The sequence below is a fragment of the Macrobrachium rosenbergii genome, chromosome 3 (assembly GCF_040412425.1).
Source record: "Macrobrachium rosenbergii isolate ZJJX-2024 chromosome 3, ASM4041242v1, whole genome shotgun sequence".
NCBI classification, from domain to species: domain Eukaryota; kingdom Metazoa; phylum Arthropoda; class Malacostraca; order Decapoda; family Palaemonidae; genus Macrobrachium; species Macrobrachium rosenbergii.
The window spans coordinates 69,906,086-69,933,814 of record NC_089743.1 but is presented as its reverse complement, the minus strand read 5'-3'; the positions used below and the strand labels follow the sequence as shown (position 1 = coordinate 69,933,814).

Sequence of the window (27,729 nt, the reverse complement as noted above, 5' to 3'; positions counted from 1 at the left end):
TTTTATATATATATATATATATATATATATATATATATATATATATTTATAGTATACATGTATATATTGTATATATTATATATTTATATGTATATATATATATATATATATATATATACAGTATATATAATTATGTATATATATGAATGTATTTTACTGTAATCCAACAGCGTTCTACTAAGTTAAAAAAGGGAGATAAAAACCCGTATTTGCACAACGTAACAATACATTTCGAGTAATAAGCGTCCGTATTCCGGATGATCGATGAATGTGGACTGTTGGTGCATGACAGGAGAATGTATATGACATATACATATTTATATATGACATATTAATACCCTAGTCGGTTACCACCTGTCCACATTCACCAGTCATTAGGAATACCGAAGTTTGTTATTCGAAATGTATAATTTTGTCATGTCAATAATATTTTTATGGGTCTTTTCAACTTCATAATATGCATCATGAAACTTTATATATTTCATGTAACTTTTCCTAGACGTCATAATTATGCCGCGCATAATGCAGACGCCATCCTTGTTCTTCAATTCTGTTTTAATGCAGAGTCACGGGACCAGGCCACCCCGAAGTCCTCCATTCCTCCCTCCCTCCCTCCCACCTGTCCGTTCATTAACATGTGGCAACGACGGTGCTGTTTTGTGTCGACCAAGTTTGGTGATTGCGGCCGATCACTGCTTTGACAGGAATAGATTGTTTGCGGTTGCCAGCCAGTTCCGCCTTCGTCGTGAAATCACGACTTCCTATCAGTGTGTGCAACTCAGACCACCTTGTGCACAGGTTACTTCAGCTGTACTTGTACCTGCGGTTGCGTCATTGTATGAAAAGTGTTCTCTTTTCAAAAATTTTGAAGTACTTCTGCTGTGATGTTCAGATTTCTAGAAACGTGAATGCGAGGCAAAATTCAAAGAGGAGATTATGTTAGATGAAAAAATCAATATTTGCACCAAAGGACACCAAATTCTGTCCGCGTTTGAACTATACCACTCGTCAGTCGTGACATTGTATTATTATTATTATTATTATTATTATTATTATTATTATTATTATTATTATTATTATTCAGAAGATAGACCCCTTTCAACCCACTTTCAACGATAATGATATTATGTTGTTGAGTTTTTCATATCTTTTAATGATTAACGATGTAACTATATTTGAAAGCTCTTGAATTTCGGCAAAATTTGCTAAGCAAGACACTTTCCAATCTTCACGTTTGGCAACAGTTTTCCTATATTTAGTTCTTACAGTTTTGATCTTCGTATTCAGTTTATTTACCTTTCCAGTGATATAGTTTTGTAATTTATAAAGGAAGTCATGACAGAACGCAGACGCTAAACGAGAGACCTTAGGGATTATTAACTCTTGGAACACAGATTGCAAAGGAACTCCAATTTCTGGACATCAAATTGTAATCCCGCCCTCCCCCACCCCCTCTCTCTCTCTCTCTCTCTCTCTCTCTCTCTCTCTCTCTCTCTTAATCCGTTGGTGTTTTCAGTTCACTCACTGATATTTTTCTCCCCATTTGAAGACTTCAACGACGAACTTCAATTTTTTAAGCTCGGCATGAAATTGTATCAACATTGTTTTTATTTATGCACCGTGTTTTATCATCTCTAAAGTGCATTGTATATTATCCACACTACCGTTCCCATCTCTTCTCTTCCTTATGTAGGCTGGTTTTAAAACCAATCAATTATTCAACCATAGCTAACTCGTTGATGACTGTTGTATATTGTTGTCCTGAATGAGGCGTGAAGCCCTGGGCTTTCTGTTTTTCTCTTCCGTTTCTTCCTTTTCGGCGCCAGTCTGCCTTTTATCGATGTTTTTGTTGTTATTTGTTTATTATTTATTCATTATTTATTATTTTTGTATTTGTTTATTATCTAATTGTTTGTTATTAATGATTATTTATTTATTTATTTATTAGCTGACATACACGGCGTTGCACAGTAAAAACTCAAAGCGTAGAACACACCCAGACCGTAGAATACACCCAAAGCATAGAACACGTAGAACACACCCGGATATTTATTTATCCCAACCTTCTGTTAGACAGGAAAAGGAATCGGATCTGTGTATAGTGTAATACCAAAGAATTTTTATTTACAGGGTTTTGAAAATATAAATACAGTATACAAACCATAAAGTAAAATCTTTCACAAATTCACTATAATACTACTTTAACACAACACTTGATTGTGAACATTTTTAGTTTCACCATCAGGCGAAAGAATAAATAAATTCTTGGGAGAACCCACCCTTGAGCAGCAATATAAAGTTGTTCCTGGGAAAAAGATGACGATCTCAAACCAACTCCGCAGTACTTAGTAGACTGTCCCTGTGCCTTGTTGATCGTGATCGAGAACGCAAGTCTCACTGGAAATTGCAATCCCTTAAAGTTAAAAGGGAGATCCGTCGGAATGAGTGGTATCCGTGGGATGAAAACTGTTTCACCCTCGATTTTGATGTTCATGAGGAACTGTAATTTAATTAATAAAATAAAAAAAAAAATAAGTAAATAATAAAAGCACGAAAACCCTTATAGCATTTGTCGAATTAAAAAAAAAATTTTAAATATCACTTAACTTATGTTCTGAATTTTAATATACCTTTTTAGTGTGTATGTACAGTAAGGAAGCATGTGTTTCAGTATGAGAGCATGTGCCTGTGTGCAGTTTTTAATTTCATTTTAATTCGTTCACCATCATAGTGAATGATCTATTGGGTCCCAGTGCTTGACCTCTGGCCTAGACCTAGTATTTTAATCTAATACTTCGGGCCAGCCCTGTGAGAGCTGAAAGTCAGCTCAGTGGTCTGGTTAAACTACTTTAATAATAATAACTCCCTTTCTTGTTAAGATAGTTGCTTCAGTTACATTGCCCAGCATTTTTGACATTTTATATTTCACCCCCCCCCCCGCCTTTCTATCGGGCTGTACTTGGACTTAAAGGGCACCGGGAGTGTCACTATTCATCTCAGTGACCTCGAAAGCTATGGATTAGACACTAATATCTGTCGTTTTCGGGTATTTTTACATGTCACCCCCTTCCCACCCCCAACCCCTTTGGTGCCAGTGATGTCTTACCCAGCCCCCACAGTATTCTTTTCTAGATAGTAAGTCATATGTATACCAAAATGAGGTATGGTATTCCCGTAAAGTTTGTTTAGTTACTCAGTCTACGGGCAGAGCCAGCCCTGTTTCAGGAAAGCCCTTCTCACTCCAACCCCCTTTGGTGCTAGTGATGTTTTACCCCCACAGTATTCTTTTCCAGGTAGTAAGTCATATGTATACCAAGTTTTGTTGAAATTACTCTATGCGTTTCAGAGTTAAACTGAAACATACATACATACATACATCCATTTTAATATATATAGATTATTAATATGATTTTGTATTACTTATTAATTATTATTATTTTTTTATTTTTATTGTTAACTAATATGTATTATTGTTTATTTATTATTTTTTATTATTTATTAACTATTGATTATTTATTTAGTATTATTTATTTACGATTTACTGTTTATTAATTATTCTCGAAGCTGCATTCCTAGTCGGGATAGCAGAACACTACATAACGAAGGGCACCAAAGGCGAAGCTAACGGCAGCGGATGAAGAGATATAGAAATGACGATTACCAGATAAAAGGGAAATAACAAAGAAAAACCAAGAGGGACGAAAAATAAAGTTACTGAATGAAACTAATATGAACGTCCTCAAGAAAAAAATTAGACATTTAAATCCCCAAGAACTAGTGTGTCTTTCTTGTTCCCCGTTTATTTAAGTCGCAAGGGCAGGGTAATGGGGGCAAACTCCATGTTCCCAACCGTTTTATGACTCATACGAGAGTATATATATATATATATATATATATATATATATATATATATATATATATATATATATATATATATATATATATATATATACTGTGTGTGTGTGTGTGTGTGTGTGTGTGTGGATGTATACATATATATGTATATATGTATTGTATATATAAATTATATATATATATATATATATATATATATATATATATATATATATATTAGTTGTGTATAATTGTAATGTAAAAACATTCCCACTCTTAAAAAATTTCATATGCAAAATAATCTCTGTCTCTCTCTCTCTCTCCATGGAATCAAATATTGAACGACTGTGACAGAATCAAGGAAATATCCATGCTCTGTAATCTGATTACAGGATTATAGAATTAAATTTCATTCTAGTTTCGGGATCCAGAACCCTCTCCCCTTTGTAACGTAGACCCCCAGCCCAGACCCCCGTCTACACCGATCCGACTCGTCAAATGAAAATGGAAGGGTCATTTGGCGGTTGATGAAAGACTAGAGTAATAGGTTCCATTTCACGTTGAGGGTTATACTGTACTTCCCTTTTATTATTGTCATACACTCTCTCTCTCTCTCTCTCTCTCTCTCGGCGTCAATAACCTAGATGTTATGATGCCATTTTCAGTAGCTATAAACACACACACAAGTATATATATATATATATATATATATATATATATATATATATATATACATATATATATATATATATATATATATATATATATACATATATATATATATATATATATATATATATATATGTGTGTGTGTGTCAATGTGTATGTGTGCGAACTGAATCACGAAGATATGGAACGTGATGAATTTATAAATAAAGGTAAATGCCACGAAGGAAAGTGAAACAACGGATTGGTTGCTAGGCCTAACTGGCTCGGAAGTATGGAGGAGTTAATTAAAGGATTATAAGTGCTTCCGAGCCAGTTAGACCTAATCTTTTGTAAAACCCCCCCAAAGATTTACCTTTGTTTTGGTAGGTCCACTAATTCTTCAACTGTGTTGGATTCCAGGTGCATCTGTTACTTTATAATCCCAATCCTCGGGGATAATTGTATGTCATCTGTCAATTATACGAGCTTACTTGTAACCTTACTTTTATATTTCTCATCGGTCTGCTAGTAAAGGACCGTTTGTCAAAAGGCCTAGCAACTACTCCGTTGTTTCACTTTCCTATAGATATATGTATATATATATTTATATATAGACTGTATGTATATATATATATATATATATATATATATATATATATATATATATATATATATACTGTATGTATATATATATATATATAATATATATATATACTGTATATATATATATATATATATATATATATATATATATTATATATATATAATGAACATTTATTTGTAACTTCAACGAATTACTGATTGAATAACAACCTATCGTAATTGAAGTATTGCACCTTTACTATTATTATTTTGCATATAAAAGTTGATAGTAACAGTTATATAATGGATGAATTACCGATCACTGAAAAACATCGAATATTATTTAGATTCCCTTTTGTCAGTCGGTTTGGCAGCTTCTTTCTCATCAACAGTACTGTTATTGTTATCATAATCCTTGTTTTTCAAGTTCCTGCATTTTAAGAAATATACTTACATATTAAAATACATAAAGTTCTTCATTTCTTATCGATTAGAAATAACTAATGAAAAAGACAAAAAATTCAATGCAGTTCTGCATGCATCCCTCCTGAAAGCGTGTTTGAAAATAGTGTAATGGCCGAGACACCTTAATCTGACGTCACTGCGTTTTTAATTTGTGTCGAAAATAAATTAGGGGACTTTTTCTAATGCCAGTTATTGGTGCTGTTAGATGAAGCTGCCTTTAAGCCACGGTGGGATGTTGCTCAAGCGTGAGATCTTGTTGCTTAAAAGTTCGGTAAGTTTCTGTTTCTTGTCTCGTATTTTTGCTTCCGTCGGAGAGAGAGAGAGAGAGAGAGAGAGAGAGAGAGAGAGAGAGAGAGAGAGAGAGAGATTTTTGTTCAAGTTAAGGATTTACGCAAAAGTCTGCGAAAGTTTTGAAGTTCTCAGACAGATTTTCAAGAGATTTTCATTTCCGTAACAGTGAGCGTATTGTCCGAATTCAGTGAGATTTTATTTCTTTGTCAGAGACCTTAACAGGAAATGTATGATGATTTCTGTCAAGGATATTATATTCTGTTGTCTCTGTCTCGGCAAGATTTCTTAAAAACCAGCGGATTTTGACGCTTTTGTGAAATTCATCATTTGAGACAGGTGTTAAGTTTTTGTTAAGTGAGCACATCTTTTCATCACCGTTTGTGAAGAGCTGACACTTCATAATAACATTTGTGAAAGGAAATGTAGATGAACCAGAGTATTTGGGTATCTGTGCTGTTTGCTTTCTGGTGCTCATTAAAGAGAACTTAAATGGTGTTGAGTGTGTGTGTGTGTGTGTGTGTGTGATTTTGTGAACGTCTGTTCAGAAGAAGGAAGTCTCTGGTTGCCTTTTCTCTTGCCAGCTGCTGTTGCATGATAGGCTGCATAAAAGCACGCATTTATACTCCTAGAAGATAATCTCTGAAATGTACTTTTGTTCGTTCTAATTAAAATGATTCAACATTTCTAATTGCTGTCGACAACCATTTTTTCGTGATTCTCTGAGATAAATGTCGCCTGTTAAAAGATGGACTACTTTAGGACTCCTGGCATTGAAATAAAGAGAAATCCGAAGTTTGGTAATAAAAGAGAGGAACAGTCACCGAGCCGAGTTACTAAACAGTCACACGGTGTCCTGTAGTGTCTGCGTGCAGGAGTATTTAGAGCTTCATTTCACAGAGTAATTTGACAATGCAGTTGTGAATGATGTCGTGACATACATTCTCTTGCCTCCATGGTCCTGATGGACTGCTAAACTAATTCATGTAAATTGCTGTGTCACGCGTGCAACGCTGTTCATGTGCATGTAATTATTTACGGTTGCGCACCGCATTTTGTTCGCCCATCTTTCGCCATAGCAGAAATTGAAAAGCGACCCACTAAGGTCTGTTAAAGCGGTTGGCGTTAATGATTTGGCCGCTGCTGCCATTACTATTATATTTATTTTGAACGCGACTGAACGTGGATGAAACAAAATCGCATCCAGATCGCATACCAGACTTTCCTCTTCTTGTCTTTATAAAATATAGATGGCAAGCTTAAGAACACGATGCTTGCATATCACTACATATTGGTATTAAAACGTTATCAAATCACCATCGATTATCGTCGTCTTCTAGGAATTGTAACATTCTCGTCACACTAGTGTTTAGGGACTAAATCCGTGGATTGAGGTAGCATAAGTACCAGTATAAGTAGCAGTATCAACAGCTTTTATCCAGGCATCATTGAAGGCTCGTCCCAAAGTCATTTAAAGTTGCTGCCAGTTATGCTTCATTGTGCACTTCAAAGAAACCTGGGTATTTCCAGGGATGAGTGCAGCCAAAACAAACAGCTCTCTCATTTCGTCACCGGGTCTCAGTCACCCTCTGTGTGAGACAGTCAGTCTCGGAGGCCTTGCCTTGATTAGCCCATAGGAAGTCGTGCCTAAGGCTTTCGAAACACCTTCCGCTTATATTGGGATGTCGTGAAGGTAATTATGCCCTGGCGGGCGTGGGGTGGGGTACCCTACGCTGGGTGGAAGGGAAGCGAAAGGTAATTGCAGTGTGGAAGTTAAGTGAAGGATATGATGAAATACTGCTGGGGTCTGTTGAATTAAGGCAAATAAACACCCGACTTTATGTACAGATAAACATACAAGATAATGGGACCTTCGAATACTTATTTGAGAGCGAAACACATTTTAGTGTTCATTTGTGGAGTTATTAACAGCGATAAAACAAGAGATTTAGCACATTCTCTCTCTCTCTCTCTCTCTCTCTCTCTCTCTCTCTCTCTCTCTCTCTCTCTCTCTCTAGGTTAAAGGCCATTAGTCGTCTTACAGTGTAAGCCTGATGAGCTTATTGTACGCCACCATTTGCATACTGATATTCGTGACTGAGTAATGACCTTCAGCGACTTTCTTCTTGAGTCACTAGGAAGGAAAGAAAGAAAATAGAAAGAAAGAAAGAAAGAAATGGAGGAAATGACAAGCACGTCTCCTTTTTAGCATCGATAGCGGGTACAGATCCACTTTTGATGCGATAGAGAACGCCAATATCTTGTTGTTGAAAACTGTCGCGTGTGAGGTGGTTTTGGGTTATCTTGGGGTGACGTCATCAAATAAGGGTCTCCGTCAGTGCACCTCATGCGGTGCGTTGTTGGCATTACTTAAGGTTCTTGGCAGCATCCCTTCGGCCCCTAGCTGCAACCCCTTTCATTCCTTATACTGTACCTCAGTACGTATTCTTTCTTCCGTCTTACTTTCCATCCTCCCCTAACAACTGATTTATAGTGCAACTGTGAGGTTTTCCTCCTGTTACACCTTTCAGTCCTTTTTACTGTCAGTTTCCGTTCCAGCGCTGAATGACCTCTTAGGTCCCAGTGCTTGGCCTTTGGGCTAAATTATATATTCTATCTGTCCATCTCTCAAATAAGGGTCAACAAGGACTGTAAATACCAAAGTGCGTCTCTCCTCTTTGCCTTTTCCTTCGTGAAAGAAAAGCGGCAGAAATATGAGAGTTTAGTGGTGGAGGAAATGATGAAGTGATCGAAGCTGTCGACACTTGAGCTCATTATCTACGCGTAATGTGTTCCTCAGGGCGAGAAGTTGTTACCTTATGACTCATTCGATTTCTCCTCTCGGGTTTCGGGGCTGGAAACGGACCAGGACCGTGGGACTTGCAACTCCTTCCGTCATATAAATTCAGTGCACACATACACAGGAGGGTGACGCTTTCTAAAGCCATTTGTCTTCAGATTAGGAGGTTAATTGGTAGCGATATGGTGAGTGCATGTATATGAGATCAAATTAACAAAAATTGTAAATTGTTTATCATTTTTTTGGTTATGATTTTTCTTGAGAGAGAGAGAGAGAGAGAGTGGATGCTTATACATTTTCCGCTATACATAACAGCACCTTGACGCTAAAAACGTTCAGTTAAAATCTTCTCCAGGAGAATCTGTTGTGGGAATTTCTCTTGACAGCTGTGGAAGTTAGTGACTTGTGTGACGGTGGTGGCATGGGGAAGACCCACCTAATAGAATAATGCAAAGATCACCAGATGGCCCACGAATAAAATGTTAACCGTGGGTTTTGAGAAATGGTCTTCCTGACACTAGGAATTGCTCTTGGCTCCTCTTGACCGTTTATATACTTGGAGGACTTCAAGGAAAGCTCCCTGTATACGGGACTTGATTGATATTCATTGCCTTTCACTTGCTGTGTTGTTTGTTTCACTTTTTCCTTTGTTGATACATCTTTATGTTTTTCATAGGCATTCCATTAACCAATAGTAGTGTTAGTCCAAGGGAGTATGATCTTATCAGCTGGATATCGGCTACCTGTTAGCATATCTCCCTTCAGTATCGATGTCAAGCTGATATAAACTCCAGGTCTGGATAATAGAATTCTGATGTCCAGCTGATACCGAACTATTGTGGTTTGAATATCTTATTGTGGGGATCCTGATTGCTGATATCCCTCTATCACCAAACATTGCACCCTTATGTTTCGGGAAATAAATCATAAATTTCGTAGCGTGGTCATTTAGCTATTGAATAATTCGCCTGTTGTCTGAAAGCTACCTTTCTGAAATAGGTAGATTCGTCTTGGAATTTGGGTCGATCATATTCCGTACCCTTCATTTTTTGTTACTTATTATTTCCCCCTCTAGGACCGGGGCACATTTAGGAAGTTCAGCTGACGCTTCGAGGCCTTCCTATGTAAAATCTATGTTCTTTACTTACTTGCATCATCATTATTGCTTTGCATTTGTTCAAAGCCTTGTTTCTTTTACTGTGATTCTGCTTTATTCTGTACTTTTTTTTTCATTCCTTACAACTTTTTTTTTTTATTTAGTGAATTTTTTCATTCTGCTTCTTCTTCCTTGGCCCCTGACCTCCAGTCTACCCCTAGTTCGTCTTTCGTACTCAGCAAATGTCCAATTAAATTTTTCCTGCCATTCTGTCAATCAATTTGGTCTCTTTCCCACCCTGTCAAGCGGAGTCTCATTAGTAATCCGATAATGGCCGAAATACGATTGTCGTTTGAGAGCTCTTTTTCTGCCTCGATATTTTCTTGTATTTTCCCGTTTTAAAATCAGTGTTTTCCAAGAATTATTATTGCTGTTATTTTTCAGTTGGAGAGTATATTATTTAGAATTCTTTTATTGCAAAGATGAAAAGACATATCAGTCATATTTGTATATGTATATTTATATATATATATATTAGTTCAGACGAGGTATTATATATTGCTTTGTGAAACTATATAAGACCTACGTCGTGATATTTGATTCGCGGATATTTGAATTCTGAAAGACTAGTCAAGTATTTCTTAATTGTTTCTCGTCAGACGCAATTATAAGGACTCTAAGGACTCTAACTATGCTCTTGCATGCTGAACCAGCTGGGCTGAAAGCAATTAAAACTCCAGAGGTATGTAAGGATCTGATTTCCTCTTTTACCCATCTGTCTCTCTTTTCTCATTCTGTTACCTACCCGTCTCTCTTTTTTCATTGTATTACCTACCCGTCTCTCTTTTTTCATTGTATTACCTACCCGTCTCTCTTTTTTCATTGTATTACCTATCTGTCTCTCTTTTTTCATTCTATCTCTGTCATGAAAATAGTTGAATGGCACTGAAAAGAGAGAGTAGATTGTTATCTGAGAGATATTTATTGACTAGAGCACACTGATGGCAGTCGACTATTAAAGCGGTTGAATGTATCCCCGTACACAGATATCTCGGTACAGTTACCGAGATATACATACATTAAAGAATGATATTATAACGTCAGTTTGTTAACATATTTATTACAGGTTATTTTTCACCACCTGCTTAGCCTGAAGTGCTCCCACTTTATCTTCTTCTTGGTTACGACATAACCATTCATCGACGACTGATTCTTCCTCGAACGTTTCTCATTTTCAGCCAGTCTGGGATTCCTTCGACGTTTGGCCCTCCAGGTGGTGTTGCTGTCGTACAGTTTTAGGATCCTTGAGTTTCTCGGACATGATTTTTTTTTCTCCTTTGTCCGTCTCTGTTTAACCACGAACAAATCAACTTGACTGGGTAGGACTGGACATCTGAGGTTAAGTTAGATCAGGGAATGTTAGGTTAGGCTCTGTTTCGGGTAGCAGTCCTGCCACAAATTTCATTCAGGGTTAAAGGGAAAAAGGTCAATGTGAGGGTGGTGAAGCACCAACATCCAAGAAGGTTAGAGAAGGTTGTTTAGGTAATGGTTGGAATTTGAATGTATTTGGACCATTTTCATACTTAATTTTTGCTGGAAACAGAAACTGTCGGTTTCCGAGAAATATCAATGTCAATTGCATTCAAAATACTTGAAAATACTTTAAGAAGACCATAGTTCAACACTTCATATTTATGCACAATATATATATATATATATATATATATATATATATATATATATATATATATATATATATATATATATATATATATATATATATATATATTATAATGAGAGAGAGAGAGAGAGAGAGAGAGCTGTTTTCAGTGTTAATTATGTTGTGGCATATTGATATTATTCTAAGTAATTTCCTTCTTTCACTAGTTTATAGCGAAAATGTAATTAAATTGTTAAGAAACTGACAGTTGTTTAGTCGGTATGATTTGACCTTTTCAATAAGAATGTGTTACAGACGGTTACATTGAGTTAATGTTTATACCTGTAGACGCAAAGGGAGTTGAATAGGTTCATCCATTGGACAGCATGTCTATAAGACCCGTACATCTTTCCCTCCCTCCTTCCCTCCCTCCCTCCCCCCGATGTATGGAAAGGGATCTGAGAAGCATTGATTTTCCTCAGCAAAGTTTGACTGCTATACTTTTTTGTTGGAATATTTTTGGTGCTCGGTTTGTTTTAATTTGCTCTGTTCGTCACTGCTTGACCAGTGTGCTGCGATTTCGCGTCTTTAATTCTTTGCGAGCAGAGGGCATTATATAAACACTGCTGACAGTGCATTAAACAATGGTTTTTGTCAATATATCCTAACAGTGTCAGATCTTATTAAGTCGCTGGAATCTTTCCTCGTTCTGAACGATTTCAATGCAAGTTACAATGTTTCGCCCTTTGGTTGTTGTGTCTTTAAGTTTTTGGAAGAGAGCACCTTGTTGTCTATGGTAGGCTACTTGGGATGTCTCCGAAGAATTGTGCAAATTTAAAAACCATGTTAGTAGTTATTTTTATTATGCAAGTTTGGTACTCAACATTATCAGTATGATTGTGGGATAAAAGTTGTGAAGTTTGAGAAGTCTAGATTCTTTTAATGGGAGTTGAATGGAACGGACATAAAATAAGTATAATCCTTCGGGCCAGCCCTAGGATAGCTGTTAATCATCTCAGTGGTCTGGTTAAACTAAAAGTATACTTACTTTCTGGTGCCCTCGATTCCTCTTGAAGAGCTATGCAACATGGTGTTCTGTTTGAGGTTCCTACTGATTGTTTCTTGTTGGTCGTCATTAATCAGGGTGGTCATTGAATTCTGAAGTTATCTATAGATGCCCTCTATCAGCCAGTTTGTGCGCTTGCTTCTTATTTAATTACCGCCAAGAAACTCGAGTGAACTTGCCCTTGTAATTAGTACGGCGTATGATTCTCTGAGCTCAAATATATATATATATTTTTTTACGATATTTTCTCATAATTACGAAATGCTCGCTCGTATTAAGGCTTTGTTACATATTCATAGTGGCTTTCAAAGTTTCTCCAGAGTTAGAAGAATTTTAGTCCAGGCACGTATCCCGTTTGTTGTCGAAAATGGAGAGATTGCGTATTATTTTGGTGGCTCTTTTCAGGGAAATCTTTGACGGTTCAGTTTCTTGGGAATTTTCGACGTTGAGACTCGAAAAATAACTACAAATAATAATGCGAACACGCCATATTGTAATGCTAAGGATATTTTCCTATTCCCGTGGAAGACATGAAAAGTTAAAAATAGATGTATGCTATAAGATATAAAACACTGAATGATATGGACAGTGAACGTGTATAGTATGTATTGTAGGTGTTTATGTGTGTGTGTGTGTGTGTGTGGTGTAGGTGTATGCTAGTATAACTAATTTAGATTCAGAGCTACATAGAATTAATCAGATAAAAAGTATGGAAATTGGGCAACAATAATTAGCCACTGTTTAATTCTGGATAATAAGTTTTAGGTATACGTAAAGAGCAGAGTCATATTATAATCGTTATTAAGATGGAATGCAGTTATACAGTGAACGAAAACAGAAACCAGTTATAAAGTGCTTCATGATGGTATGCAATTGTACAATAAACAAAAGCAGAAAACTCTTATAAAGTCGGAAATGTTACCAGTCTCTCTCGTATAATTTAGATCTAGCCTTTAAAAGATATTTGGTCTGGTTTTAGGCTAGAAAAAAACTGTAATTTCTCATATAATGCTTAACTGAGAAGATTGAGTTGTGGGTTTCGTTCATGAACTCAGAATATGAAACTGAAATAGGTCTCTCTCTCTCTCTCTCTCTCTCTCTCTCTCTCTCTCTCTCTCTCTCTCTCTCTCTCTCTCTCTCTCTCTCTATTAGAGTATTTAATACTTAAGATTCAACACAACCATGAAATGGAGATCTTTGCAAGATGAATTCCTCCCAAAATCAAACCTGACCTGGGACTGAGAACCGATCTTTTCTCCTCATGTTTTTAGGCCAAATCAAAACCAGCCCTGTCGATAATAAGAAATCATAAATGTTGATGTCAACAGCACACATGTTCCAAATTTGTCCGGGAACAGATGTTAGAAGTTAACCTGACTATAAAGTTTTTACATCGAAACATTTGTGCTTTTACACGTGTACAGCTGTCGGGAGGGTAGTTCTGATGCCAGATGTATTTAATGTATTCGGTTTCTTAATCTTGCGTTTTATATTAGTTCTCGTACATCAGGCACCGATCGCCTTGAAATGTGATTAGCTTCGGGCGTCTTTTGGAGTTTGGTCTAGCACATTTAATGAATAGCCATTTTTTTGTTGAGTTTTATTCTTCCTCGAGTAATTATTCAGAAAAAAATATATAATCTATATATATATATATATATATATATATATATATATATATATATATATATATATATATATATATGTGTGTGTGTGTGTGTGTGTGTGTGTGTACATATTTATATTTCTATATAAAATGTCTAGATTTGTGTAAGTGTTCATATTAGAGCATTTACTTCTTCTTTTTCTTACTGAACTTCCTCCAGAATGTCTTCATTTGAATTTTCTTTTCTCACACGTACGCAGTTTTGTTTCTGTATAACTATATATATATATATATATATATATATATATATATATATATATATATATATATATATATATATATATATATATAATATATATATATATATGTGTGTGCGTGTGTGTGTATATATGTATTTATGTTTGTATGTATGTATGTATGTGTGTGTGTGCTCAAAAGAGAGATAGAGAGAGAGAGAGAGAGAGAGATTTGTACGGTCTTTGTCACGAAAAATAGTTTTGAAATTCATCGTTTATGAAATTTACTTTTGCAGAAAAAGTCTTGTTACAATAATAAGTTGTTATTGCTGCTAAAATCGTAATTGTTTTGCTGTATGGTATTAATAATGCATAACGGTGGCGACGCCTTCTGTCTGTTGGAAGCAGCTGTTCAGTTGAACATGTTTCATGAGTTATGGTTGTTTGTTTCTTTCTTTAGCATTTGTTTTGAACAGTTGTTTCCACTTTTTCAATGTGGAGTCGTTACAGTAATCACAGAGCGACCTGTTTCCTTTGTAGTAATGACAGGTCTTGGAGATTCTTATTCTGAAGATTGCCAGGTAAATCATTTTAGTCTACGCATTTTTCCCATGTCTGAAATAATTGGAATGTTTATTTTTTCTTGTAAAGTGCCAGGTTTTTCGGAAATTGCATACAAATTTTGTGTTTTTATTCAGTTCTACAGCCGGCATTTAACCTAGCACATATGTTCCAGGTAAACATGTTTTTTTAAGTAAAATTAAATGTTTTACAGTGGATTTTCTGTGTAATTCTGTATGATTTAGTCAAAATCAATTTAGGTATCCCTTATTGGTCCAAAATAAGTAAACTAGAATCTTAATCTAAGTTCTTAATATTGATAATTGCATATACTGTACAGTGGATGTTTTCTTGTCGTGCTTTACATCCTTAATATTGTGCCGTAAATGTGGAGTGTTTTACTTTTCATAATTTCGCTTTCATTTAGAATTCAAGGCGTTTTATTAATTTCATACAATATATGAAATTCAAGTTCTCAGTGAAAGTTTTTAATAATAGAATTAGGTATATGATGAAGTCTCACAGGTTGGCTATTATCCCGGCTCTATTCTGTCAGTCGTCCTGCTAGAAGTTACTGTAAACTACTTCAGTTAAACAGCATTATGATAATACCTTCCTTATTGTGAACGCCGTTATTATTATTATTAATAGTAGTAGTAGCAGTAGCATAGGTGTAGAGGTAATAATAGTGATGTAATTATGGCTGAGCTGAGTGTTAATGAGACTGTTGAAAGCAATTTTGCAAAAGTGACCACTATTTGCGGTTAGACTGCGTCTTTGAATCCGTACCTTATCATCTTTTCAAAGGAGACATCACGGTTAGCGTGCTTTATCAGTTTTGCCAGACGGAGCGTTCCAAAAAGCCTTCAAGAAGGAAATGAACATGTCCGGAGTACCTTATCTCTGGCAGCAGTCCTCTTTATGACGAAGGGGCTGAACTGAAGGGAATCTCTCTCTCTCTCTCTCTCTCTATTGTTGGTCTCCGTAAACTGAGTTGACAGATACGCCAATCAGTTGATTTTTACCTCGGTTGGCCACCTTTCAAGGGCAGACGTTCATTAACTCTTTATGTTTGTTTTTTTTTTCGCCTCATTCCTCGTTATGTTGGCTCTCCTGGTCTCTTCGATTAAACGAAACCCTTTTAGTCCTGCAACTTTTCTCATAAAGGTTGGTCAACCATTCCTTCAGCTTTACACACATACACACACATTGTATATATAAATGCATATATATATATATATATATATATATATATATATATATATATATATATATATATATATATATATATATATATATATATATATACATATATATGTTACAGTACGATTGTGAAATCTAGGGATTTCCCGAAATCCCTGAAATTTTCAGGGAATTTGTGAAATGACCTACGGTATTCGCTTAGGAACATTTGATCCCCGAAGGCTAGTACTAAACAGGGCGAAATAGTGATTCATCTACACTGTTTCACCGTGTTAGCACTAGCCCCTGGCTGGTCAAATGTATTTCGCCATGTTTAGTACTAGCTGCTGGGGATCAAATGTCCCTAAGTGCATTTGATCCCCGGGGCTATACTACACACAACAAAGGCTAAATTTGACCCCAAGGTTAGTACTAAAACATTGGCAAAACAGTGCAGATGAATCACTGTTTCGCCGTGTTTAGTACTAGCCCTTGGGTATCAAATGTTCCTAAACGAATTGGTCATTTCACAAATTCCCTAGGGATTTCGTGAAATTGCTGGTTTCACAATCTTATTATGACATATATGTATATATATGTGTGTGTGTGTTTGATTCCCAGCCTGCCGCCCACCCCATGCCTAGAGATTTGGAGAACTGAAAGGCTCTACTTTTCTGGTGTTATCTCATTTGAGGGGAAGTGGTGTCTGGAGATGCAGACACACATATTTATGTGTATGTAAAGAAACTATGGCTATAACTTTCCCTCATATATCAGGGAAGGTGTATGATTTTAATAGAGGTGGTAGGATGACAGGAGGATTGTTAGACAAGACAGTGTGGGCTACGACAAGATGAAGGGTGTAGGCTATGGATTAAATCTGTTTTAGAACCGTTAGGTGCGAGGCTTGAAATCAGGGGGAAATATCTGTATATGTCAATAACGGTCCTCGGGAAAGCTTATGCTAAATTGATATAAGGTATGTGGAGAATGTTGAGAATGTATGATATAAAGGGTTAGTTACTGAGAGTGATGGTGTTTTTATAATGGAAGTTGCAGCATGCGCTTAAGTTTGTAGGTGGGAGGGTGACTGGTTTGGTGTAAAAATGGAATTGAGACAAGGTTGTATTATGTCCCCAGGGCTTTTCAGTTCGTTTTGGATAGAATGATGCAAGAAGTTGGAAAAAGCATAGTAATATGTGTGCAAACTTGTGGTATGAGCAGATGGGTCGTGAATGGAGTGTGGGATGGTTGATCCATGCAGTTAATACAGTACAGTTTTGGCATAATGAAGAGGAACTGTAGAGGCTGGGGAGAGTGGCTGAAAGTGTTAGCAAGAGAAGGAAGGTAAGAATAAAACGTGCAGTGATAAGTTTATGAACGTAAATGGAAGCCAGCAAGATAGAGAAATGACTATTAGTGTGGAGGGTGGTAGATTAGAAGCAGTCCATTTTTAAAAGTATTTATGAGTAAACACTTAGTTTTATGGTAAGATGAAAAGAGGTGAGTCACATATTATGTGTAGCAAGAAAGGTAGCAGGCTTTATGCAAAAGCTGGGAGGGTATTTGTCTTGCCTGCAGCAGCTAAGATTGGACCGTACGGATAATTGTCGAGCCAGCATTTATCTGTGGAAGCAATGTGAATGAAAGAAAAGATGGGAGCTGTAGATGTGACTGGTTTGTGTATAATAATCTATACAAGAAGAATTGAAAGGGTAAGACATTTTGAGATTTTTAGGATAAAATTGGTGAAAATGTTGGCATCGCTGAAAGGCTGGTGTGAGATGGTCTGGTAATGTGGAAAGAATGGCGGATGACTGGTGAAAAGAGTACACAGGGCCGAACTGTTGGGAGAAAGGAGAGGACGGTCCAAGGAAGGTAGATGGTGTGAAAAAGGTGTTAGGCAGGAAGGGCCTTACTATTCAGGAAACGATTGTGTGTGCAATATAAAGGTGGATGGTCTAGTGTGTGTTTTGGGGTTCGACACACAGGGCTACTCTTTGAGGGTGTATGAAGAGACCAATGTTCTGTGTGGTGTTCATCCATAATTCACGGATTTAAACATCAATTTGACAGTAATTTGATATATATATATATATATATATATATATATATATATATATATATATATATATATATATATATACATATATATATATATTAGTTAAGTCTATATTATATATATATACTCATATGATATCTATCAGCTGAAGTCAACAGGATAGGTTGAAAGAGTAGAACAGAGTGCCAAGTACTTTCCTGTAATTAACACATCTTCGGGGCACAAAGATATGTATGTTGATTACACGAAAGTACTTGGCACTCTTTCGTTTCTTTTCAAACTTTTCCTGTGGCTTCAGCTGATGAACAAATCACGTGCATATTTTAGTGATTTTTTATTATGCATATCTACATACATACACATATATGTGCATATATATACATGTATGTATATATATTATATATATGTGTATATATATATATATGCATGTGTGTGTGTGGAGAGAGAGAGAGAGAGAGAGAGAGAGAGAGAGAGAGAGAGAGAGAGAGAGAGAGAGGCATAAAATCTGAAGTACAAATTTATTCATTGCCAAGGCGTGTTAATGAGTTCTTATGAATTTTATATGTAATAAAATTACCATTTATGCATGATGTATTTGATAAAGGTGTAATCAGCCTACGGCAAAACGAACTTAGTCCGTCGTATGTTATGAGAGCTGAAGAAATATCTGGACATACGAGGATGAAGCCAGTTCACGGACATTTCATAACTTAATGAAACACAAATATTTCTCAAACGCTGCAACACGCAGCCACGAATTGGCGAAGGCATTAATCTGCTTACCACTGATATGCACCCATTTGCTTGTTACCGCAACAATAACCAATTTAGTCACCTCAAAATTGTTATGTGTGTGTGTGTGTGTGTATTATTATTATTATTATTATTATTATTATTATTAAAAAAATGCTCATAGTAGCAAGGGTCTTGAAATGGAGAAACAAATCTTGCAGTTATGTATGGGATTGCCGAAAAGTTCTCTGTAGAGATTGATTTTTAGATATATGTACCCATACATAACTGTGGATTTGTTTCTCGGTATTATTATTATTATTATTATTATTATTATTATTATTATTATTATTATTATTATTATTATTATTATTATTATTATTATTCGTAACAAAGCCCCATGGACAGAATAGCCACCTAGTAAAAATGGGACTTATTAAACAGAATATAAGAAAAATAGTGAGGGTTAGAATTTCCTGTCAAAGTTAAATGAGATACGGATTAAGAACATAGATCCTTAATGTTCTGAAGACTTAATGAGCATCTGCCTCCCGTTTGATAAGCACGCTGGCTGAACAGTCAGAGCCACGCTGTATGCAACCTCATGTTGACAATGCGTTGGCGAGGTGTTACGAAGCGCTGGTATCTCTTGAAAAGATTTCGAGGTTGCTGATGTATCTCTCAAACATTCATGATGTGGATTTCTTAACTTAATAAGATAACACTGCAGTCGCTGTTTGATTCGAATTTTGCTGTTCTTCAGAGTTTATTTTTGTTCATAATTACGTAAATTATATTTGTTTAACTTGAAAATGTAAGAGTTTATTCTATAATTGTCCGCTTCCTCTCATGGTTTGGAGATACACACGTTTAGTTTCCAGAAGGCTGGTTAGATTTAAGAACTGTGCATTTCAGGAAGGATGGGTGTGGTTCTAACCCATTCTTCCCCAAACAGAAAATCTGGATAAAGATGGAAATTTTTCTGTTACTAGTTGCATGAGCTATATTTCCATTTTGGTGACAGAAGTCGTGTAATCGTTTAAAACTCATCCCTGCAATCTAAAATTATGTCATGTATATGGTTTTGTGGTTGAGGCGCGACTTTACAAATCTACGGTCTTACTCTTCCTTGTTTTATTAATGGTGTGCTTTGTTGTAGATGACTGAGCTCTTCAATTTCATAATTGATGAGAGTATCGTTCTTCACAGTTTTCACTTATTTTGATTAATGTGATTGACTGTCTTGGATGCAAGATTTTTCTTGATAATCGGTTTCTATAGTGAGTCCTGTCAAATAGGATCGCCTTCCTTTTACATATTTGTTTTGATTTTTTATACCATCTAAAATCGCTCACAGCTTAATGTTTCCCTCATTCATTCAGTTTCAGGCCTTTTTACTTTGGAATACTTAATATGACTGCATGTATAATTATAGAGTAGTACTTACGAAAGCATATCAAATTATCTAGAAACCAAAAACTTGCATGTGGAGCAACAAGATTGAAACCATGGATTCAGATGTGACCGAGGCTGCAATAAAGGCCAGATAAGAACAAAAAGGTACAAGCAGACGATTTTCGTAATGGAGATGATGGATGTAAATTAGAACTTGATAACTACTCAAATCTCGAGGGTGAAGTTAAACGAAGATGGAGAAGAGGTAGGAGAGAATACTCAGACAAACAAGCTCATGATGTTTACACAGCCAAGTATTCAGGAAGTGCCTTTGTTAGATTAACCCACATAATTATTTATTGATACTCTATGAATGCAAAGCCAAAGAGGAAAATACCTGATGAAAGGAGGAATGGTTCAGTAATAACCTCAGAAGAAGAAAGACAACGCTGGACATTGTGAGGTCATGAATGAAAGAGGTGAGTGGCATCTTTTTAGTGATATATCTGAAGCTGACGAATACCTGAAGGTGCCTGCGAATGACTTCACAGTTTTTAAAGTGGAACCTGTATTAAAAAAAAAAAAAAAAAAAAAACTTAGGAGATGGTAAACACTAGGTTATGATGAAATCACTGTGGAGATGATTTCTGCAGAAAATGAATTGGCACCTTGCATGCTGACTAGCCTGTTTTGCAGAATAGAGAATGAATGAAGAAACGACGCCTGATGTTTAGGAATTGGAAGTCGTGTTGAAGGTACCAAAGAAAGGTGACCTTGGTGAATAAGGCAACTAGAAGAGCATTGCACTTACGTCGGTTGCAGTGAAAATATTCGGTATTCTAAATAGGCTGGAGAAAAATTTATAACAGGCTTAGAGGTGAACAAGTTGGTTTTCGAAAAGGAAGGAGTTGTGCAGATCACACACTTGTTGTAAAGCATATGCAGCGGTGTATGGAATGTAGAAATCCCATTCAGATGGCTCTTTGTTGATTACGAGGAAGCAATTGACATCTTCATTACGGCATTCCCGGTAAATATGCGAAGCTAAATGATATTACCCGTGAACAAAGTAAATGCAAAGTTCATGTTGATGGCGGGTTGTTAAGTGAATTTGCAGGAAGTAGTGGGGTTGATGCAAGGGAATGAGAACAGAATCCAAAGGTGAAATAACATTCCCCTTTGGATTCTGTTCTTCTCATAGATTTCATAATAAAAAAGTGGTCGGAGGTGGAAGAAAAGACATAAATAGAAATGACATCACGAGGGAGATTAGTGAAGTTCCCTATACTGATGAGATAAGATGATGGGAGATGGAGATGGCTTAGACAAGTCCCACGCACAACCCTTTTGGAGAACAGTACGTGACAGTGTCAAGTAGGTTCCTTTGGGCATCAGAAGACTTGGGAAGATTTAGACTTATTTTGTCTGAGAACTACTGTATGCGAACGTTGGCTGGAGGTGAGTTGATATTAGTAGAAGACAAAGCACATGAGTGGCTTAATTTCAAAGAGGCAATGCGTCACACGGCGCTGGACGCGAAGATAATGTGAACTCAAGAAGGGCCTCTTGCCACTCATTTAGAAGCCCGTGAGACCAAACTACAATTCACTTGGTTCATTCAGTTTCTCTGAGAACCTTTGAGTACGAACCTTTGGGTATGAAGGTGGCGGGTGGTGCCCCTGAAAAGCCAGGCTTTGCATTTATTCTCTCATTGGCTGCATCACAGGAAGAAACAAACGTGGGCTCTAGTAAATAAGAACGTTTCTCCTATTTCTCCTATTCCGCGAGAAACAATTTAGTTTGTCATTACATTGGCGGTTAAAACTAACTATCGGAATGAACTTTATTATAAGACAAATATTTAACTTGATGGAAATAAGACAGGCAAATTTTCTTAGAGCATTTAATATGCCGCCCGGCAAGTATAAGGAAGTAGATGCTCTTTCACAGCCCCTGAGTTTCTAATTGTTATACTCGTGTCCCCCATTCACATATCATTCCTTTGATTTTCAGGATAACGGAATGAATTAATCCAATGGGGAAGTTGAATACTAATTATTTAACACAATTTTTTTTTCTTCCCACAGATTGTCAGGGCAGTTATAGTTCAAGTGGCAGGTCACGTATTCAGGGGAGAGGTCAATTGGGCCAGAATTATCTCCTTGTTTGCAGTTGCTGCCGGCCTGGCTTCAGATTGTGTAAAACAAGGTCAGTTATTATTATTATTATTATTACCACTGAAATTTTCTTTTGAATGTAGTCAGTAAGAACGATAATTTTAAAGTGTGGCAGCTTTCAGAATAAGGTGTATATATATACACATACATATATGCAATATATAATATATATATATATATATATATATATATATATATATATATATATATATATAGTAGGATCCACAGTAATAATTTTGATTATAAATACGAAATATATTTGTTAAACTATATACAGAACATAAAGCTTTCGTCCATCCTGCGGATTACATCAAGTCCACAGAAGTTTGGACAAAAGCTTTTGTAGCTCTGTATATATTTTTACGAAAACAATTCGTCTTTATAATCAAGATTATTACTGTGGATCCTACTGTAGATAACTGAAGCACGATACTGTGTTTTATTTATATATATATATATATATATATATATATATACTATATATTTATATATATATATATATATATATATACATATGTGTGTGTGTGTGTGTGTGTGTGTGTGTGTGTGTGTGTGTGTGTGTGTGTGTGTGTGTGTGTGTGTGTGTGTGTGTGTGTGTGTGTGTTTCTGCGCTCATGTTTTAAAGCAAATATGCAATGTTATTGTCAGCAGACCTGAATCTAAAATGAAATGTCAAAGAGGAAGGGGAAAGTAAAATCGGTGTTCAAGCTGGAAGGAAGTGAAGAACCCCGTTGTTTGTGTAAGGCACGTTATAATAAAAAACTGTTAAGGAATGTCATATTTTTTGAAATAATAAATTACCGGCGCAGAAGTTTCAGTAGTGAAACTAGGAAGGGGTGTCAGCCCGCGAAGGAGTCGTTCCCATTACATATTGGACGAGTGAAGTGCCGGGTGCAAAACCTGTAATCTTTCTGCCGGCTGAGCTCTTTTCAGTACTCTGTAAAAGAAAACTATTGAATGGCTATTTGTCTGTCCGTCCGCACTTTTTCTGTCCGCCCTCACATCTTAAAAACTACCGAGGCCATAGGGCTGCAAATTGATATGTTGGTCATCCACCTCAATCATCAAACATACCAAATTGCAGCCCTGTAGCCTCAGTAGTTTTTATCTTATTTAAGGTTAAAGTTAGCCATGATCGTGCGTCTGGCACCGCTGTTGATGCCAACAACACAGGCCACCACCAGGCCGTGGCTGAAAGTTTCATGGGCCGCGGGTGAGAGTTTCATGAGCCGTGACTGAGAGTTTCATACAGTATTATACGCTGTACATAAAACTCGATTGCGTCGATGAAACTTCGGCGCGTTTTTTACTTGTTTCTTCTTCTTTTTACTTGACGGAATGATCTCATACCCAAACGATAAATGGCTCGCCACAGTGTTCTTGCAAGGTCTGTTTACAGTGAGCTCACTTTTGCTTATCTGATATGAGAACGAATTCTAGAAATGAAAGAGGGCCACCGACTGCCAGCGTATATGTCACTGTGCTTATTTACGAGGCACGACTAATAAGAGTATCAGGGAGTCCCTTGTTGGCATTGGCTGATAAAGTTGTGGGTTCCACGCTCATTAGATGAATAACTCCTGTCCAGTTATCAGAAGCAGGGTCTATGAGTGTCTAGCTTAGGATGTGAACGTATAAGGCTCATACGATTCATGAATGGTGCTACAATTATTCTCTCTCTTTCTCTCTAGTATATATATATAATATATATATATATATATATATATATATATATATATATATATATATATATATATACATATATTATAAACACAATCAGAGCCACCCCCTCCTTACAGGGGGAATTGTTCCCAGAAAAGAAAATAAACACAACTGTTACTGCTACATTACTTTTTACACTATTGAATAATGAATGAGCTCCCCATGTGCTTCCCAGATACTTATGCCACTCCTTTCCAAACCTCTTTCCCACCATTTATCCAATACTTTCTAGGTATTCCACTGCTGATTGATACATTTATTCGTCTTTGTTTCCATATTAGCACACCATCTAAGACAACATGGTCTGTCCTTTCTCTTACGCTTTCCTTTTACCGCCTTTTCGTATCTCCAGTATCTCTGCATTTCTCACCCTTTCAGTTCATCTTAAGCTACGTGCACTACACAGACATTAAGTCTCAAAAACATAAACCTTTATAAAAATATGGCTCCTTGTGTCCAAAGTTTTGTATGTCTGTAAGTATTCATGATACTGCTTACGACTCATAAACCCAAACTATATGCAAACACATTATTGCCCCTAACTTCCCTTCATGTTCGCGGGTTGCATACTTAATGTGAACACTACATCGCTTGCGAAGTGTGACGAGATCCCCAGAAGACTTCATCACAGTCGCCCCCTTTCTTTGAGTACTGATGCCAAACGCAGCCACCCACTAGCCGAAAAACCTGTTTCTTCTTAGTTAGCCCCGTAAAATCCCTTTTACAAGGTTTGCAATTTTTTTTTCTTCTTTTTTACAGCTGCAACATGAATGAATCTTGAATTTTGCATAAAGGCTCCTCTTCCACAATGTTCACGCGCAACCAAAGCTTTGTTCGTGCAGTTGGAGTCGTTGGCTTTGTATGGATTAGGTTAGATTTTGCAGAGGTGCATCATGATTTATGCGTAGCCGTTCAGCTTATATATATGTATAAACGAGTACAGCCTTCGGTTTTCCACCAAGACTTTAGTAATGAAGTAGTTAGACCCACGCCCATTTTATTAACCTCAGCAGACACTGGTACCCATTTATAGCTGGATGGACGAGTGGGTAGTAGGCTGGGAGCGAACAGTCGGCTTAGCAAAAAGAAACCGAGAGTTGAACCAGTGGCCACTGCCCCATTCCGAGCTCACCGGGACCCGTAAGGTCGAGTCAGTGAAAATCTCAGTCCTGATCTGAGATTTGAACCCTCAGACTCACGAGTCACCGGCCACACCACGTGTATACCATATAAAAGACAACTTCCACATAACGGCTTCACTCACACAGTGCATCAGACGTGCTTCCGGGAAGAAGTGGTCCCTCCTGTTCAATACCCCCTTTACCCTTGTATCCAATCTTACGTCTTCCTCCTTACACTATCAAATTGTGCTCTTTATTCGCCAGCCCATCTCTTCCATTCTTTCCGAATGACCTAACTGTCTTAGAAGACTGATCCATTCTTTCTTCTTTGCTGACCGTTTTATTACTTCTAAAGATCTATTTTGCACATTTTTTCCATTTTTATTCCAAATATAAAACACCTTTTCTTTCAGTCGCACCCAACTTTCACATTAATGATGCTTCGTCAGTTTTTTGGAACTAGAGTTAGGACCTAGAGTATTCAAGATAAGTAAACTATTGGTTAGATCAGATTTTTTTTATTCAGGTAGACCTTACAGTGCTCGATGTGTACTGACAAAAATAGTACTTCTTTCCAGTGAGCCCCAGACACAATCTTCTCCTTTCCTGCAAATGCCCTTTCACCTTTGCCTCAGTCAGGGTCAAAAGATCCAGCCTCTTTTCCTTTTAAACAAATGAGCTCTTATACCGTGGTCCTTTTACTTTCTTACTGTTTTGAAATAAATGCAGCTGTGAGGCTGAAGCCCCATTTCTCTGGGTCATTTGGTGATTCCCACAACATGCAGTGCGACAAGAATGTCCTTATTTTTTTGGCACTCCAGGAGTGAGGATGTGATTGCAGTTGCCACTTAAGAGTAAATCCTTCCTAAGGGGGTCACAAACCTTCGCAAGGCGCTCCTCTGCTTTGGGGTACTTTATAACTGCACCCCAAACCATTTCACTCCCTCGGGCGAACAGGCCTTACTGTTTTAATTCCTGACAGGACTTGGTGACTTTCAGTTTAAAGAGAGTATATGTAGAAGAATTGAGACGTAATGCTCACGTTGTATTTAGATGTTTTGATATATGTACCATTGTGTACCGCTACGAATGATAAATAACGAATCTCTACGTTGACTGTTTCACCTTCTGTTTCTGGATTCCAAAGGACTCGATTTTCGTGACCTTCACTCGCTGAGTTGTAACAATACTCGTATTTAGTGGCAAGCCAATTCAGTTATCCAGAATTTTTTTAAATAAAATATTTTTTATAAAATGCTGGGACATTATGGGACATTATTCAAGGTGTAGGTTTCTGTATTCCATTTTTATGGACCATATTTCAATTATTATTATGATATGCATTGTGTAAATAAAATTTAGAGACTATTACAAAGAGTCCTCGCTTAATGAAATTCAAAATCATATATAAGCATGTACTTGAGTATTGTAAGTTGTCACGAAACAAAGTGGATTTATAATATTAAATCTGCTTAGATCAGGATCTTTATCATCCTAGCATATCATCAAAATAAGTAAGCATGTCCCATATTTATCCAGATAACCAGGAATCTTATGGATGGAGTGTGAATGCTCTCAGTATTCTGCGGCCACGAAACCGACCCGTATAGTGAATGTCATTATTATTATTATTATTATTATTATTATTATTATTATTATTATTATTATTATTATTATTATTCAGAAGATGAACCCTATTCATGCGGAACAAGCCCACAGGGGCCATGGACTTGAATTTCAAGTTTCCAAAGAATATTGGGGTGTTCATTCGAAAGAAGTAACAGAAAGTAGTGGGAAATACAGAAAGAGGGGATCAGTTATTAAAAAAAGAAGTAAGTTAACAGATGAGTAAATAAATAAATAAAAATGTAAGTAAATTATTGAAATACAAGGAGAATTGTATTAGGGTATTAATGCACTACATCTTTGCTTGAGCTTCTGATGTTTCAGTTCCACATCCTCTGGAACTGAGAAGTTCGACAGCGAGGCACATTTCAGATCCAGAAAGAACTGTCAGTTATCTGGATCCAGATGGATTAGTATGCATGTGCTTGCAGGATCTCAGTTAGTGATGCATTCTTTACGTCGTCGTCTAAAAAGGAAATCCTGTTGATTTATGTTAGTTATTCTGTCTCTTCCGATTCTGTACAGAAGGACTTGCTATAAGCAGGATTCGAATTGCATTCTAGGTGTCCTTTTTTATTACATACCTAATTGTTCGTCTATATATATATATATATATATATATATATATATATATATATATATATATATATATATGTGTGTGTGTGTGTGTGTGTAGTGTGTGTATATGTGTGTGTATATGTATATATATATATATATATATATATATATATATATATATATATATATATATATATATAAAAAATAGTACGTTATGACATTTCTTTTTTCATTGTAAGCTTGAGAAATTTATGAGGAAGTATCTAGAGATATCAGAATATAAATTACTGCTTGGGTATGATTAACATGTAG

The 27,729-nt window shown here is 36.4% G+C and overlaps 1 protein-coding gene across 5 annotated transcripts in view; it reads left to right on the top strand.

The window, feature by feature from the left end:
- The window catches only part of LOC136825313 (bcl-2-related ovarian killer protein-like), a 206,480-nt gene that overhangs the window by 118,703 nt on the left and 60,048 nt on the right, over window positions 1–27,729 (top strand). For all 5 annotated transcript variants that reach the window (XM_067081486.1, XM_067081458.1, XM_067081497.1 and 2 more), the window contains one exon: window positions 22,301–22,421. In XM_067081486.1, coding sequence (XP_066937587.1) covers window positions 22,301–22,421 — 121 coding nt within the window. The remainder of the gene's footprint in view (window positions 1–22,300; window positions 22,422–27,729) is intronic.